Source organism: Ursus arctos, unplaced genomic scaffold (genome assembly GCF_023065955.2).
Source record: "Ursus arctos isolate Adak ecotype North America unplaced genomic scaffold, UrsArc2.0 scaffold_2, whole genome shotgun sequence".
In the NCBI taxonomy this organism is placed as follows: Eukaryota; Metazoa; Chordata; class Mammalia; order Carnivora; family Ursidae; genus Ursus; species Ursus arctos.
In genome coordinates this window covers 94,197,805-94,212,020 of record NW_026622874.1, presented here as the reverse complement: position 1 = coordinate 94,212,020, position 14,216 = coordinate 94,197,805, and the positions used below count along the sequence as shown (strand labels likewise).

Here is a 14,216-nt window from a genome sequence, read left to right as displayed (position 1 = left end):
ACAGCTGTTGAGATTTCGAGGGTTTAATTTGACAACGAGCTAAGTGTGGCTTCACAGTAGGATCTGGCTGCCAAAGCCGCCGACGCAGACCTGGCTGCATCAACAGAAAAACAGTCTTGACGGTGCGCCAGGCAGGGCCCCAGGCAGCTCTGCCCTGTCCCGGCCAGGCTGTGGCTGCAGGGGAGGCCAGCTCAGGGCTGCCACTTGCTGGGACACAGGCAAAGCACCGTGTGGCCGGAGGAGCAAGGCCAGGGTGGGGAGGGGCCTGAGGAAGGGCCCGGGGACGTGGGACCCTCGGGGGAGTTTGGAGGGACGAGGCAGGAGGGAAGTGGACCACTAGCCCAGCTCAGGCCCCGGGGAAAACCAGGGACCCCAGAAAGTGCCATCCAGCACATAGTAGGTGCTCAAGAAGTACTTGGTACCTGAATGAGTGGGAACTTGGAAGGGGGTGGAAGTGAATAAGGTGGCCCGAGACCAAACCCAAGGGTCTGGAAGGAAGAAAGGAACAAGTCACCACTTCCTAAGCCCGGATTCTGTCTACACTGCTGTGGGCAAAGTTGTCCGCGTCTCGTTTCTGTCCCTGATGAGTGGGAGGAATGCCGGATGCCTCCCTGGAGGAAAGAGCACATCTGGGGGGTCAGAGGAGTCCTTCCGGGAGCCACCTCAGGCCTGGGAACTTCCTTCAGCCATTCATTCTCTCGCAGAGTGTGGAGAGCAGCTAGCCTGTGTCCCATCAGCTAGCCTGTGCCCCATCCTGTCTAGATCCCAGCTGTGGAGCAGTGCCTGCCCCCTGCTCCCGTGGAGCTGAGGCTCCAGACAGTGAACCAGCATACAGATGAATATGTTTCTAGTGTAAGGTCACAGTAAATGTGGGATGGACAACAGAGCTGGGTGTGCCACGGAGAGACGGAGGGGGCTCTTGTCGGCTGATGAGGTGACGTTGGAGGGGACCTTTAAATGGGGAAAGGGAGGAAGCGAAGTGTATGGTGATCTGGAAGAAGAGTGTCTCAGTAGCCAGAAGAGCATGTGCAAAGGCCCTGGGGTAGGTGTGTGTCTGGTCTATTAGGGAAGCAATAAGGAGGCTGGAGAGACCAGGGTGAGCAGAAGGGTGAAAGGAGGGACATCAGGTCAGATGTGACGGGGTCCCGGTCACATGGGGCCTCGTAAGCCCAGGTAGGACTTTGGCTGTCGCTGAGGGGGATGGGAGCCCGGGGGCAGTTTTCAAGAGGAAGCGCCATGTGCCGTGTGCCGGGGAGGGGGCGGGGGAAGGTCGTGGTGACCGCGGCCCTGGGGCCCCGCATGTCCCTCCGCTTCCGTCCGTGCTCAGCCTTGCCGTTGCCCTTCCAGCGGAAGCCCTGGGCCTGGACCACATGGTCCCCGTCCCCTACAGGAAGATTGCCTGTGACCCGGAGGCTGTGGAAATTGTGGGCATCCCGGATAAGATCCCCTTCAAGCGCCCCTGCACCTATGGGGTCCCCAAGCTCAAGCGGATCCTGGAGGAGCGACACAGCATCCACTTCATCATTAAGAGGTACAGGGTGGGGTGCGGGGCCCAGGCTCGGGGTGCCGGGGTGTCCGGGCTGAGCGGGGGGCGACAGCAGGTGTGAGGAGGGGCCCCCGGGAGGTGATGATGGTACCGGGCTAGAATGAATGGGTTCTGACTCGACCAAGAGAACAGGTGGGCCTGGGAGAGGGGTCGGGCTCCTTAACCTGCCAGCTGTGCGCGCCCCCCCTTCCTGGCCTCTCCTGAGGCCTGAACGGGAAACGGAGGCACCGTGGCTGGCTCCAGCGGGCCCTCCGTCAGGTCTTAGTGAAAGGTGTTTGAAGAAGAAGACCTGAGGCCTTCGAACTTTCCTGCCATCAGAAAGTAGCTCACCTGAGCTCAGGTGGGGCGGGCCGGCCTCTCCCCTTCACACCCCACATCAGGCTGCCCTACCTGCCGGTGCCCGGACCGCCCTCCCTGTCCTCCCAGGCAGCTGGCTCCCCTGGCACAGGTGTGGGTGGGTGGGGGAAGGCAGAACACGATGCGTTCCATATCGGCAGCCCCCCCAGTGTGGCTGGGTTGGTGGGGGCAGAGGGGGAGGCTGCACTGCCCATCCCCCAGCCTCGCCTTCCGACTCCAGCAGGGAGTTTGCCCCCACAGCTGGTTGGACTCATGACCCAGTAAGCATCAGGGTCCCCAGGCAATGCCCACACTTCCCAGGATGCTTCCTCCTCGATGGCTAGAGATAGTGGGGTGGCCAGAGGCCATGGTGTCCAGCCCCCTGCCTCCAGGCAACATTGTGCTGGCCACTTCCCAGCCATCTGTCCGGGAGCCCTGTGAGGGTCCGCTCCCTGTGTGTGCGTGTACTCTCATGTGTGCTTGTTAGACTAAAGGAAGGACTGAGGGCAGGGACTGTGCTGGGCTCATCGCTGACTCCCCAGCACCTAGAACAGCCCCTGGTATGTGGTAGAGGCCCAGTGTGTATGTGGGGAATGAATGAGTGAATACATACTTGCCCAGGGGGGCAAGGAGGCTGGGCACGGGCAGGGGCAGGGGCTGGGGATCCACTCTGAGAGCCCGGAGCTGTTCTCGAACGATGGGAAGGACCTCTACAGGGTTGCTGGAGGCCAGAGCGGGGCTGGGAGTTGTGGCGTGGGCAGCAAGCCCTGGAGGTGGGGGGACTCAGGAGGAGGACGTGGCATGGGCCTGGCCGGCATGGTGGGCAGAGGGAGAGAGGCGGCTGCATTCGGGGTGCATTCGAGCTCAGCCGTTTTTGCCAGTGGGTGGAATGTGGGATTGTGGAGGGGAGCACGGAGGCCAGGATCACCCCGTGTGTCTGAGTGTATGATTGGGGGAAGCAGGGGTGGGGTGGGGAGTTCACGTGGGGTGTGCTCAGAAACTCCAGAGAGAGGTCTGTGTTGGAGAGAAAAAAAAATCTGAGAGTTGTCGGCATGGGCCATGAAGGACTCATAGAGGTGAGAAAGGGGGTCCCCATTGAGAGGAGGAGGAGCTCCTCACCTGCTCCCCTGTGGCAGTGGGGCCCCATCTGAGCCATCATTTGTGCCCTCACAACCCTGACCGTGGGGTCCCACTTGACAAATCCCTCTGGCGTGGAATTGAAATCAATCGTCAGGTAGTGCTTGCTGTTGTCTCGCTTAAATCTCTCTTGCTGCTGCCTGAGTCCGTTTCCTTCTGTTCACTCTTGGTAGGGGGACGGGGGGCTAGGCAGGAAGACAGCTGCAGGGACACCCCGATGACCCCATATGTGCCTGACCATGGTGTTTGGGTCCTCACCGTGGCTGACCTTGATCTCCCTCAGTCTAAACCATAGCTCGTTTAATTCTTCACTAGTATTTGCTGGGTGGCTCCTACAGGCCCAGCCCTTCACTGGGCTCTACTGAGGACTTCACAAACAGCAGAGTCCCCGCCTGTTCCTAGAGGGGGCGGGTGGAATCACTCCTGTGATGAGTCCAGGGCACGGGAGGACAACAGGTTTCCAGGTGTCGAGTCAGTGGTGTCTGAGCAGCAAGCCTGTGGGGCTTCCTGGAGGAGGAGGTTTTGGCATCAGGCAGATTGGATCTAAAGTCACTCAAAGCGTGATAACCTTGAATAGCGCCTCTCTTCTGAGCCTGTTCCCTCACTTGTAAAAATAAGGACAATGATGCGTTCAACTCCCCCTCCCCCAATTTTTCTCAACATAAAATGAGGCAACCAAGTGAGTGTCGCCGAGGGGGCTTGGAGGCCTGTCCCTGAGCCTGGGGGGCCCCCTGGGCCACCATTGCTCTCACGCCAGTGTCTCCTCTCTCCTCAGGATGTTTGATGAGCGAATTTTCACAGGTACGTGTGGGGACCATCTAGTCCATTCTGAAACAGCCAAGTAGGTGCTACCATCACGCAGGACCCTGGGGCGGGGAGGGAGCCTGGACACGGCTTCCGCATCCGGGGTAGACAGAGCCCCCAGCTCCCGGGTGCAGACAGGCCCCTTGGGAATAATGAAACTGACGTGTGCTGCACGCTAGCGTGCGTCCGGTGCTCTTCTAAGCTGTTCACCATTCATGGTGAGCCGTCCTAGGAAGCAGGTTCTGTTCTTGTTCCCGAAGCCCAGCTGGTCAGCAGTGAGCCTGGCCGCAAACCCAGGGCTCGGGGCCCCAACCAGTGGGCAGCACGCCTGCCAGGAGGAAGAGTCCGGCTCTGCCTGGGGCAGCCAAGGGAGCACAGATCTTGGGGTGCGACAAAGCTGGGTTCCGATTCTGGCCCTACTTCTCACCAGCTTTGTGACCTTGGCCAGTCATGTGGGCCTCAGTTTCCACATCTGTGAAATGGGGGGTAATAAGAGTTCCTGGGATAATTACATGAGAGAATGGTTTTGTAGTTCGGCCTTGGGGGCAACTTGGTCTTTTTCCCGAGGGCTCCCTCAGCTTTAGTAGTGAACGTGAGGTCAGGACAGTCATTTCTGGCTGCTCCTTCCTCCTGCAATCCTCCCAGACCCTGGCCTCCTCTGGCACCGGGGCCTACATTCCTTCTCTACCCAGGACCCATTCCCGGCTTGGCAGGGGCCAACCATATGCAAGGGGTGTCCCCAAGAGCCTCCCACAGGCCGCTGCCCAGGTGCCCCACAGGCAGGCGGAGACTGGAGGGCCTTGGCCCTGACCTTCACCTTCCTCTCCACCCAGGGAACAAGTTTACCAAAGACCCCACGAAGCTGGAGCCCGCCAGCCCGCCGGAGGATACCTCTGCAGAGATCTCCCGTGCGGCTGTCCTCGACCTGCCCGGGACTGCTCGGTAAGGCCCCCCACCCCAGCTCCTGGCTCCCCGCCTCCCCGACTCTGGGCTGGTGGTGTTACCTGCAGGGAGGAGCAAGGGCTGGGGCTGGTCAGAGGGTGCTGCGCCCAGCGTCTCCTGATACCCCACACCCTGTGTGGGCACAGGGTTGTTCCACACAGACACCCCCTCCCCCTACACACACCCCCTTGGGTCCTCACCCCACCGTGGGCCAGGGAGAATCCCAAGGGACAGAGAACAGAGGCTCTGCCGATTTTCTTTCCGCCTGGAGAGCTCTCTCGCCCCTCCAGGATCTAGCCAGATGTCGTCTGGTCTCTCAGAAGCCTTCCCTGGCACCCAGGCTAGGTCAGGCGTCTGCCCTGCGTGTCCACAAGGCCCCGCACTCAGCTTGTGGCCTGGGCACCACCATCTGCCAGTGCCCCCCACCCAGGCTCTACGCTCCTAGGGGCCAGGGATGGCCCATTCGTTCCAGAATCACCACGTCCAGCCCAGGCCTTCCCCACAGTACTCTGAATTCACTGAACCATCCGTCCAGGGGCCCTGCCCCCATTTGCTCCCCACCCCTTTCCAGACCTCTGTAGCCCCTCCAGGCTGGTGGTCCCTCAGCGCTCCATCCCCCTCCAGCAAGCGCAGATCGACCCTCACTGTGCTAAGTTGTGGGGCTCTCACACTGGTCCCACCCAGGCCTCGGGAGCTCCCAGCTGGTGGGAAAGGTGGATGCCCAGACCGTTCACCCCAGGATAGCGAGCGGCATCTTGGCTGGGATGGCGGGTGACTGCTGCCCTGGGAGACCCTGCGCTGGACCGCTGTCCCGTAGGGAGGACTGTCCTGTGGGGATGGGAGTGAATGAGGTCAGGGGCGCGGCAGGGACAGCCACCATGGGCTCCCTGGAGGACTGCCTGGAGGAGAAAGCTAGGGCTGATGCCATGTCGCTTCTCGGCCTCCTTCCTTCTCACAGGTCAGACAAGAACGGTGTCTCTGAAGACTGTGGGCCAGGTGAGGAGGAGCAGGACATACTGTGTGTCCTGGGGAGAGAGGGCCTCCACCAGCACCCCCTTCCTCCCCTCCCAGCAGCCTTGGGGAGGATGCGAGCTTAGCCCGTGAGCCTAGAATATTAATGAATTACCCTGCCCATTCCTGCCCCCGACCCCCAGGCCTCAGAGCATGCTGGGAGCTCACTGGGGCGCTGGAGGGGCAGGTGGGATGTGGGTGACATTATGGGGGAGTCAGGAGACCTGGATTCTGGCATCACCCCTGTTTCCCAGCATGTCTGCAGCACGCGGCTTCCCTCTGTGGGCCTCTGTTGCCAGGCCTATAAATTAAAGATACCAGGACAGGACTCAGGGCCTGCCTGACCCTCCACTCCTGGGCTGGGCAGGAGCGCGGGACCAGCATGACTTTTCCTGGGGTGTTACTAATAAATCGCAGACGTAAGAATGTTCTAGAATGGTTTGCCTTGCCCAGCCAAGCTCATGCCCACACGTAACTGGATCCCTCATTCCCTTCTCACAGGAACTTCTGGGGAGCTGAGTGGGCTGAGGCCCATTAAAATGGAGCCAGAAGATCTAGATATTATTCAGGTCACCGTCCCAGGTAAGGCCCAGGTGGCCAAAGGGCTGCCCTACTGCCCCACGTGAACTCCCAGAAGCTCCTGCTCCTAGACCAGCCAGAACCACCCACCATGTCCCCTCCTGGGCTATCCCCTCTGTCTCCTGAGGGCCAAGAAGGGGTCTCCAGTTTGGTCCCTATATGGCATGTGCTTTCTGAGCTGTGTCTCCCCTCTGGGCTGGCCCCCCACCCTCAGCCCTCCCGCTCAGGCCTGGCTCCCTGGGATTCATAAGGCAGGAGGGAGGAGAAGAAAAAATGTGGGAATAGGAGGGTCTGAGTTTGACTGCAGACTTGGAAGCCCCCAAGCCTCCATCTCTACATCTGTGAAAAAGAGGGGGTACTTGGTCCCTGGAGGCTCAGAGACACCACCACCACCCCCCCGCCTGGCCTCTGGCACAGCTGGTCACTAAAGCTGTCCTCCCAGTTCCAGGGCACAGTTTCCTGAAGGGTCCTGCTCTGCGGGCATACGGGGCCGGGGGTCCCTGAGGGACCGTGACGGGGTGGGACAGGCAGAAGATGCTGTTGTCATTTTGTCTCCAGACCCTTCACCCACGTCTGAGGAAATGACAGACTCAATGCCTGGGCATCTGCCCTCAGAAGATTCTGGTTACGGGATGGAGATGCTAACTGGTAAGAAGTGGGCTGGAGACCCACCTCCCTGGGGCGTAACGGGGAGAGGGGTGGGCCAGGAAGCCCCCAGAGAAAACCCAGTGTGTGCCTGACTCCCTGCGCAGGCTAGGTTCCTCTCTGGAGACTTGAAGTAAGCCTTGGTTTATATTAAGTTTGGCTTCTGCATCTTTCCCAGGAGCCCCTATGTGAATTAACTTGTTCATTTGTTCAACAACTATTTACTGGGCAGCTACTATGTGCCAGGAGGTCCTGTGCGAGGTGCTGGGGACAGAGCAGTATACCAAACACACCAAGGTCCCCATGCTCCCAGCGTGGGGAGACAGAGAGTAAGCAAATCAACAGGTAAAATAGAAAGTCAGATGGTGGTAAGTGCAGTGGGGGGCACAAAGCCAAAAGGGGGAAGTGTGAGGGGCAGGGGTGCGATGGTTATTACAGGACTTGAGTGGTCAGAGAGGACCTCACCAAGAAAGGGACTTTGGAGCAAAGACCTGAAGGAGGTGGGAGCCAGTGGATGGCAGGAAAGAGCTTTCCAGGAGATGGGAATATCATGTGCAAAGGCCCTGAGGTGCGTTGTCCAAGGAGAAGCAAGGTGGCCTGCATGGCTGGCGCAGAGTGAGGTGGGGAGGGTGAAGTCAGGGAGGTAGGTGTTGGTGTGGGTTGTGCAGGGCAAGTACGTCAAAGGAAAGAGTGGGGGCTTGACTCTGAGGAGACAGAGACGTCTTCATGGGGGGTGGGTGGAGCTAAGGAGCGACATTTTAACAGTGTTTACTCTGACCATGGGGTTGAGGATGAGCTGCAGGGGAATGAGGACAAAGGCAGAAACAGACTATTAGGATATTCTAGCCGAGAGGACTGGTCCGGCAGGTCGATAGCAGCGTGTAGGGGTTCAATAGGTTTTGTGTTTTTACTTCATTTTGGAAATGTTCAAAAACATGCAAAATTGGAAATAGTAGTGTAATGAATCTCGTGCGACCAACTCCCATCTCTGACCGTTATCAACAGATGTTCTGTATTTATTATAGATAATAAAAGTAAGACTTACTAGGTAAGGTTTTTCATTTTATTATTTTTCTAAAGATTATTTATTTGAAAGGGAGAGTGCGAGCAAGAGCGGGAGCAGGGGTGGAGGGAGAGGGAGAGAGAGAATCTCAAGCAGACGCAGACTCCCCGCTGAGCGCAGAGCCCAACGCGGGGCTCGATCCCAGGACCCTGCGATCATGACCTGAGCCAAAATCAAGAGTTGGGTGCTCAACCGACTGAGCCCCCAGGTGCCCCCAGGTGAAGTTTTTTAGAAGTTGGTTATTGTGGGGTGCCTGGGTGGCGCAGTCGTTAAGCGTCTGCCTTCGGTTCAGGGCGTGATCCTGGCGTTCTGGGATCGAGCCCCATGTCAGGCTCCTCTGCTGGGAGCCTGCTTCTTCCTCTCCCACTCCCCCTGCTTGTGTTCCCTCTCTCGCTGTCTGTCTCTGTCAAATAAATAAATAAAATCTTAAAAAAAAAAAAAGTTGGTTATCGCAAAGACAAATAGTATGTAAAGTATAGGACACAGGGTTCGCAGATATGCCAGAAAATATGTTAGTACTCAAATAATTCAGATTTGGAAAGCTTTGTAATAAAGGGTGCAGGGCCAGGCCGCGAAACGCAAAGAAGGGGACCAGGCTGGCTCTTGTTTTGTTTCCCATGTGTGCAATGTCCGGTGTGGGCTTGACTGGGAGCGGAAGGCGGGGGTGCCTACGGATGCCATGCAAAAGCATATAGCAGGGGGCATTTAAATGACCAGCGCAGGGGCGGCGCCTGGTACCGGCTCAGCTGGTGGAGTGTACGACTCTTGGTCCCGGGGTTGTGAGTTCGAGCCCCACGTGGGGCATAGAGATTACTTGAAAACGGCAAAATGAAATAAATGAACAGGGCAAAGAGGTCTCAGAAATGTAACGTTCAACGTGAAAAGCAACTGCAAAGGGTATGGACGACACAGCATTGACGTACGTTTGGAAACATTGAAACAGTGTTGGTTAATGTTTTATTAAAAAATCAGGTGCAAAAAATGGCAAAATGCTAACCTACTCATTCTGGCTGGTGGGTACACAGGTGTTTGTTACAATACTCTTCTGCGTGCTTTTCTGCACTTCAGAAATTCTTCCCCCGATCAAAAATAGACACATAACTAGAAAAACATAAGGTTTCCCGCAGGCCCAGGCGGGTGATGCCGTGTTCTTTGGCGACGGAATTAAAGCAGAGCGTCTCTGCTCCTCGTCCGCTTCCATCTTCTCTGTCGGGGGAATGGTCTGGAAACGGGAGCGCGTGAAAGGACCGGGGAGTCCTGCTCAGTGAGGCAATAGGCAGGGTCTGCAGCGCGGCTTTGGGCACCTGTTGATCTCCATCTTCTGAGCAATTGGATCCCAGGCAGATAACCTCTAAGACCCCCCGTCCACAGCACTGGAGAGGTCCTGGGGGACAGAAGACGAGCCGGCCACGGAAAACAGACTTCCAGAGGAGGGTTTGTCCAAACCGCAGACGGGTGGAGCACATGCCCGTCCTGGGCTCAGTTCTGAAGCCGATTTCCATGCGGACGACTGAACCATGAGAAGGGACCCAGTGTGGGCTCATTCATGAGGACCGGGTCGGCTCGTGGGACACCAGGATCTGGGGCCGATCGTGGGCCAGCTAAGGAAGTAGGGTGGCACGGGGACCCCAGCCTTCTCCTGGGGGAGCTTTCCCATGGTGTCCTGGGGGGCTTGGTCCTTCCTCTCATATTTTTCGGTCAGTTGGGCAAAGTAGTTCAGGCATAAGATTACGCAGTTGGCGGACACCTCGGGAGAGAACGGGCGGTGCAGCGGGAATGATGTTCCCGGTGGCCCTCAGAGACCAGAACGCTGGGCTGGAACCCACAGGAAGAATTCACAGCCCAAGGACACGTGTCACATGGGTAGGTTCCCCAGGGAACAGACTCTGAGCTGCGTCTAATGGGTATTAGGGGCTGCCCTTGGGCTCAGCATCTAAGTAAGAAAGAGGGGGAGTGGGAGCATGGGGGGCCGAGAGGGAGGTAGAGGCAGGATGCGACCCCACCAACAGCCTCTGCCGGCCCCACGGGAAACTCTGCGGCCAGAATGGCCCCTTGGCTTTGTTTCAGGTTGGCCTGGGATATCCTCAATCAGTCGTGGGATGGGGGTCGCCCCAGAAGGACTATCCTTTGAGGGGCAACTGGTGCAGCCTGCCAGCCGGCCACACTCCCTGCTGCTGGGTCCACACGCATGTCCTAGAAGGGGACCGGGGTGGTGCATCCCAGTGTCCGCCGTAACACGGATGGATGACCGCACGCAAAAAAAAGAGACAGCAAGCAACGCAAACACGCACAGCCTCAGGGAAACGAAAAGGGGGCATCTGTTCTGCACCCCTTAATCAGGCAGAACCTTTGTTGAGCGTGTTGGGAAATGGGTGCCCCTCTGGTACTGGAAGGGGTACAGCTTGGCGAGTGGCTTTTTCAAGAAATTGGTCAGCCTGGCGAGCCGTGAAAAGAAGCACCCCCAGGGGTTCCGGGGGCCTGGTCCTAGGAAACGATCTGGAACACGGACAGCGTCTTCTGCACGGAGATGTTCGCGGCCGTGTTACTGGTGACGGTGAAGAAGTGGATAGAGCCAGTCCAACTGGCGGGGACCTGTTGGTGGCATCCTCCTGATGGACTGTCAGCGGCCACCAAAAATAGGCAGCTGGCGGGGGGGGCACGGGAAGGCACAAGGCTGCTCTGTTTGCAACCGTGGAAAACATCATCACTGGTTAAACAGGCAACAAAGAAGAAACTGCTGGAACAGTAGCTATGTGAGGTCAAGTGGTATATAATTTTCATTTCCTCAGTCACTTAGGGTGAGCTTTTAATACCTTGGTCGTGAAGAAAGACTGTTCTGGGTGGGCTGTACGGAAACTGGGGGGGCATTCAGGTGATCCGAGGCTCAGGGTGAATTGACAGAGGGGACTGGCCACAAGGTCGCAGGGCATCGGGCTGCGGTCACAGTGCCGTTAGAGAAGACGGTGGGTAGCCGTCTCCGTTTGGACCCCAGGGGGCTGGGCGCCCATGGACCGATATGGCCCTGGTCTGTTTCCATTGGAGTGGCTTCTCCTCTTTGGCGTGACAGAGCGTGGGAGCCTGAGGTCCGGCCCGGCCAGTCCACCTCCCCAGGGGCACCCAGCCTTGGACTGGAGCTCAGGTTTGCTGAATGTCCGTCCGAGGCACCTTTCCAAGCACCCCTCTCAAAACCAACGAAGTAGGAAGATTCTGAGGCCTTCAGGACCACCACGCGTTAGGACAGGGTGTGTCTGTGTGTCCGTGCGTGGGCTTTTTCTGCTCACGTATGCATGATAAGACAAATGATGCAGGGCTCTGCGACCTGGACAGGAGGGGCTCCCCTGCCTCCTCGGGCCGCTAGTAGTTTGGCGTCCTTTCTGTGTCCTTTTTCTGCGTATGTGCACGTGTACGTGGCTACGATTTTGCACAGATTGTTCCTCCCTCCCTTGGACATCTCTAGAGCGCTGGGATCGTTGGCGTGACCTTCATCCTTCCTGGAGGGTGTCGCCAGTTACTCGCAGTTGAAAACGGGGGCGCGCTGAGCCAGTCGGGGGGCTCGTTCAGGGTAAATAGCCCAGCCCCCGACATCTGGGTGGGGAATCCAGCGAGTTCCCCACGTTTGGAATTTGGGACCCCAAAGCACACGGGTCACAGGCCCCCAGGAGCGGCCCTGGCGCAACAGAAGCCCCTCCTTAGTGAGGCCGAGGATACCTGGATTCCGGGGACGGTGGGGGCGGGCTCTCCTGCCCGGGGCTCCAGATGGACCTTGGCTCCTTGTTGCTACTCCCAGGACGATGGTATATGGCCAGCTCACAGTGGGGACAGACTCCCTGGCCAGGTCTCCTCCTCGTGTCCCTCCAGGCCACCTTGTGACCTTCATTGGTGGTCCAAGTGTGACACTTGGGCGGTTCCCTTCCTCTGGGACTGACTCCTTGTCACAGGTCCCTGCCTGGGAAAACTCCCTGGTCGCCCTGCTACTCCCAGCAGACTCGTCTGTCCCTGTCTGCCCCCTCCCTTCACCCGGAAATGGCCAAAATGCAGTGGAATCGCAGGACCTTCTGTGGGATGGGAGGTGGGGACAGGGACAGTGCAGGCCCGTTAGTGCTGAGGACAGCTGAACCAGCGGCCGTGAGAGCCGTGTAAAGCACACGCCTGAGGTCAGCAGCCTGGTGAGGAGGGAGCTGGGGTAGTGATCCTCCAGATGTCCTACGTTGCTGGCTGAGAGCTGCTTCCAGGCAGTTCTGCTGCTTCTCCCAGCTTGTGGGGCTGCTGCTGCAGCCAGAGGAAAGCCTTCAGGGGGAGTCAGGAGGGCCCAGCATCCCTTGCCCACAGTGAGCCCATTTCCCTGAGGAAGGTTGAAGCCTGAGGCCCAGGGCTGGCCCTCAACCTTTTCAAGTCAACGGAGCATAGGTGCAGCCGTCCAGAACCTTCCAGCGCCTTCCTATGCTGAGCCCCAAGCCTCAGGCTTATCTGGTGATCCCAGGGGCAGGCTCACCTTTCCCTCCATCCTGAGCGAGTTTTGACAGCTCTCCCGGAATCAGCCCCTTTCCTTCCAGCTCACCATCCCGCCTGGGACAGGGGACCGTGCTTTGTCCCCTTTGTCCTCACGTGCTCCCTCCAGGAGCTGGAGGGAGAGCAGACGGGCGCTGGCCAGGAGTCTGGCAGAGCTGGGCTCCTCCTGTTCCGCCACTGCCCAGCTCGGCTGCATATTGTGGGCTGAGACAGACCCTCGAAGGCTTAGTCCTGCGTGTGAAAGCACCTGGCGACACAGAGCGCCAGCGAGCTTCCCAAATTAGAGCCCCCCTCCGGTGGTTTCAAGTACTAACCAGCCCTTGATGCCTTCTTGCCTCCAGGCGAAGGTCAATGCCATCTCATCAGAGAGCCCCATGGACCACCTGCCCTGGGGTAGCTCCACGCCACCCACTTGCCCTCCCCTTATCCAACCGTCTTTCTTCCTCACATCCCTGCCGACTGGCATTCTGTGTTCGATCTGGCATCACAGCAGGAGGACAGAACTTTGTCTTGTCCCCAAGTGCCTAGAGAAAAACCTAGCACACGGAAAGAAGGACCTACCAACATGGGTCCAGTCTCCAGAGAGTGCGTACTGAATGTTCTCAGACACCTGGCTCTGAACTTGGCCTCCTTGTGTGAAGACGAGGGTGGGGTGCCTGCCTGTACGGATCGAGGTCTCTGATCCCATCCGGGGGGTTGCTGTGCTCTGCTCCAGAGTCATCCTGCTGCAGCCCCCTTGTCTGGCCTGGCCTTTGAAGCACAGGGCACTGGAGATGATGCCCGTGGCTTCCTGGCACCCTCTGTTCTCTTTCAGAGAAAGGCCCCAGCGAGGACCCGCGGCCCGAGGAGAGGCCCGTAGAAGGTGAGGCGCTGTGCACCTCTCACATTGCACCCCATCACCCCATCTCTCCTCCCCTCCCCCGCCTGTCCTCTCCCTCTTGTCTCTGGTTCTCTCCACCCCATCACTCCCCAACAGCCCGTTTGGAGGTGGGAGTCCTGTGGGCTGCCTAAGGTGGGGGGAGGTTTATAGACCAGTCTTGTAGAACTAGGAGGCACCTGGTCAGAGGTACAAGCCGCTCCTTCTGGTAAGGGAAATGCAGAGCATTCTCTGTCTTTGTTTTACACACACCCTGCTTCTCGCGCAAAGGTTTTAAGTCTGGAGTCTGAGCAAGTAGTATGGAGGCCGGAAAGCACAAAATTGGCCTTGTGTCCAACGGACCTGTTCATTCTCAGGCACACCGCGCATTCCCTTCCTGCCGAGTGAGAGTAGTGCAGGAAGAGAGGTCAAAGTGGGGGTGGGTCTGTTTCCTCTTGGGAGTATCTGTCCCTGGAATGGAATGTGAGTGGGTGTGCGAGGAGGGAAGGGTCATTTCCCTAAACCCAGCCTGACCTGGGGTGGGGGTAGAAAAGTCCACGCCACCTGATGGCAGTGTACTCCATTTGCAGGCTTACCATTCACCCACTAGCTAAGCCACTTCCTGAGCTGGTCTAGAGTGACACACACTTAGAAAGATCTGCGGGCCATCTTAGGCTGCAGAATCTTCCAAATCTTCATTCAGGCCTGGTGATACCTTAGACCAGACATTTGGGTTCAGGACTGGTGGACCCCTCTGGGGGTGCCATTTCTGAGGAAATAGGTTACCT

General features: G+C 58.1%; 1 protein-coding gene across 3 annotated transcripts in view; it reads left to right on the top strand.

Moving 5' to 3' along the window:
• The window catches only part of GTF2IRD1 (GTF2I repeat domain containing 1), a 103,555-nt gene that overhangs the window by 48,350 nt on the left and 40,989 nt on the right, over nucleotides 1-14,216 (top strand). For all 3 annotated transcript variants that reach the window (XM_044390183.3, XM_044390184.3, XM_044390182.3), the window contains exons 9-15: nucleotides 1,348-1,531; nucleotides 3,795-3,820; nucleotides 4,657-4,765; nucleotides 5,724-5,761; nucleotides 6,278-6,358; nucleotides 6,914-7,003; nucleotides 13,387-13,434. In XM_044390183.3, the coding sequence (XP_044246118.1) occupies nucleotides 1,348-1,531; nucleotides 3,795-3,820; nucleotides 4,657-4,765; nucleotides 5,724-5,761; nucleotides 6,278-6,358; nucleotides 6,914-7,003; nucleotides 13,387-13,434 (576 nt within the window). The remainder of the gene's footprint in view (nucleotides 1-1,347; nucleotides 1,532-3,794; nucleotides 3,821-4,656; nucleotides 4,766-5,723; nucleotides 5,762-6,277; nucleotides 6,359-6,913; nucleotides 7,004-13,386; nucleotides 13,435-14,216) is intronic.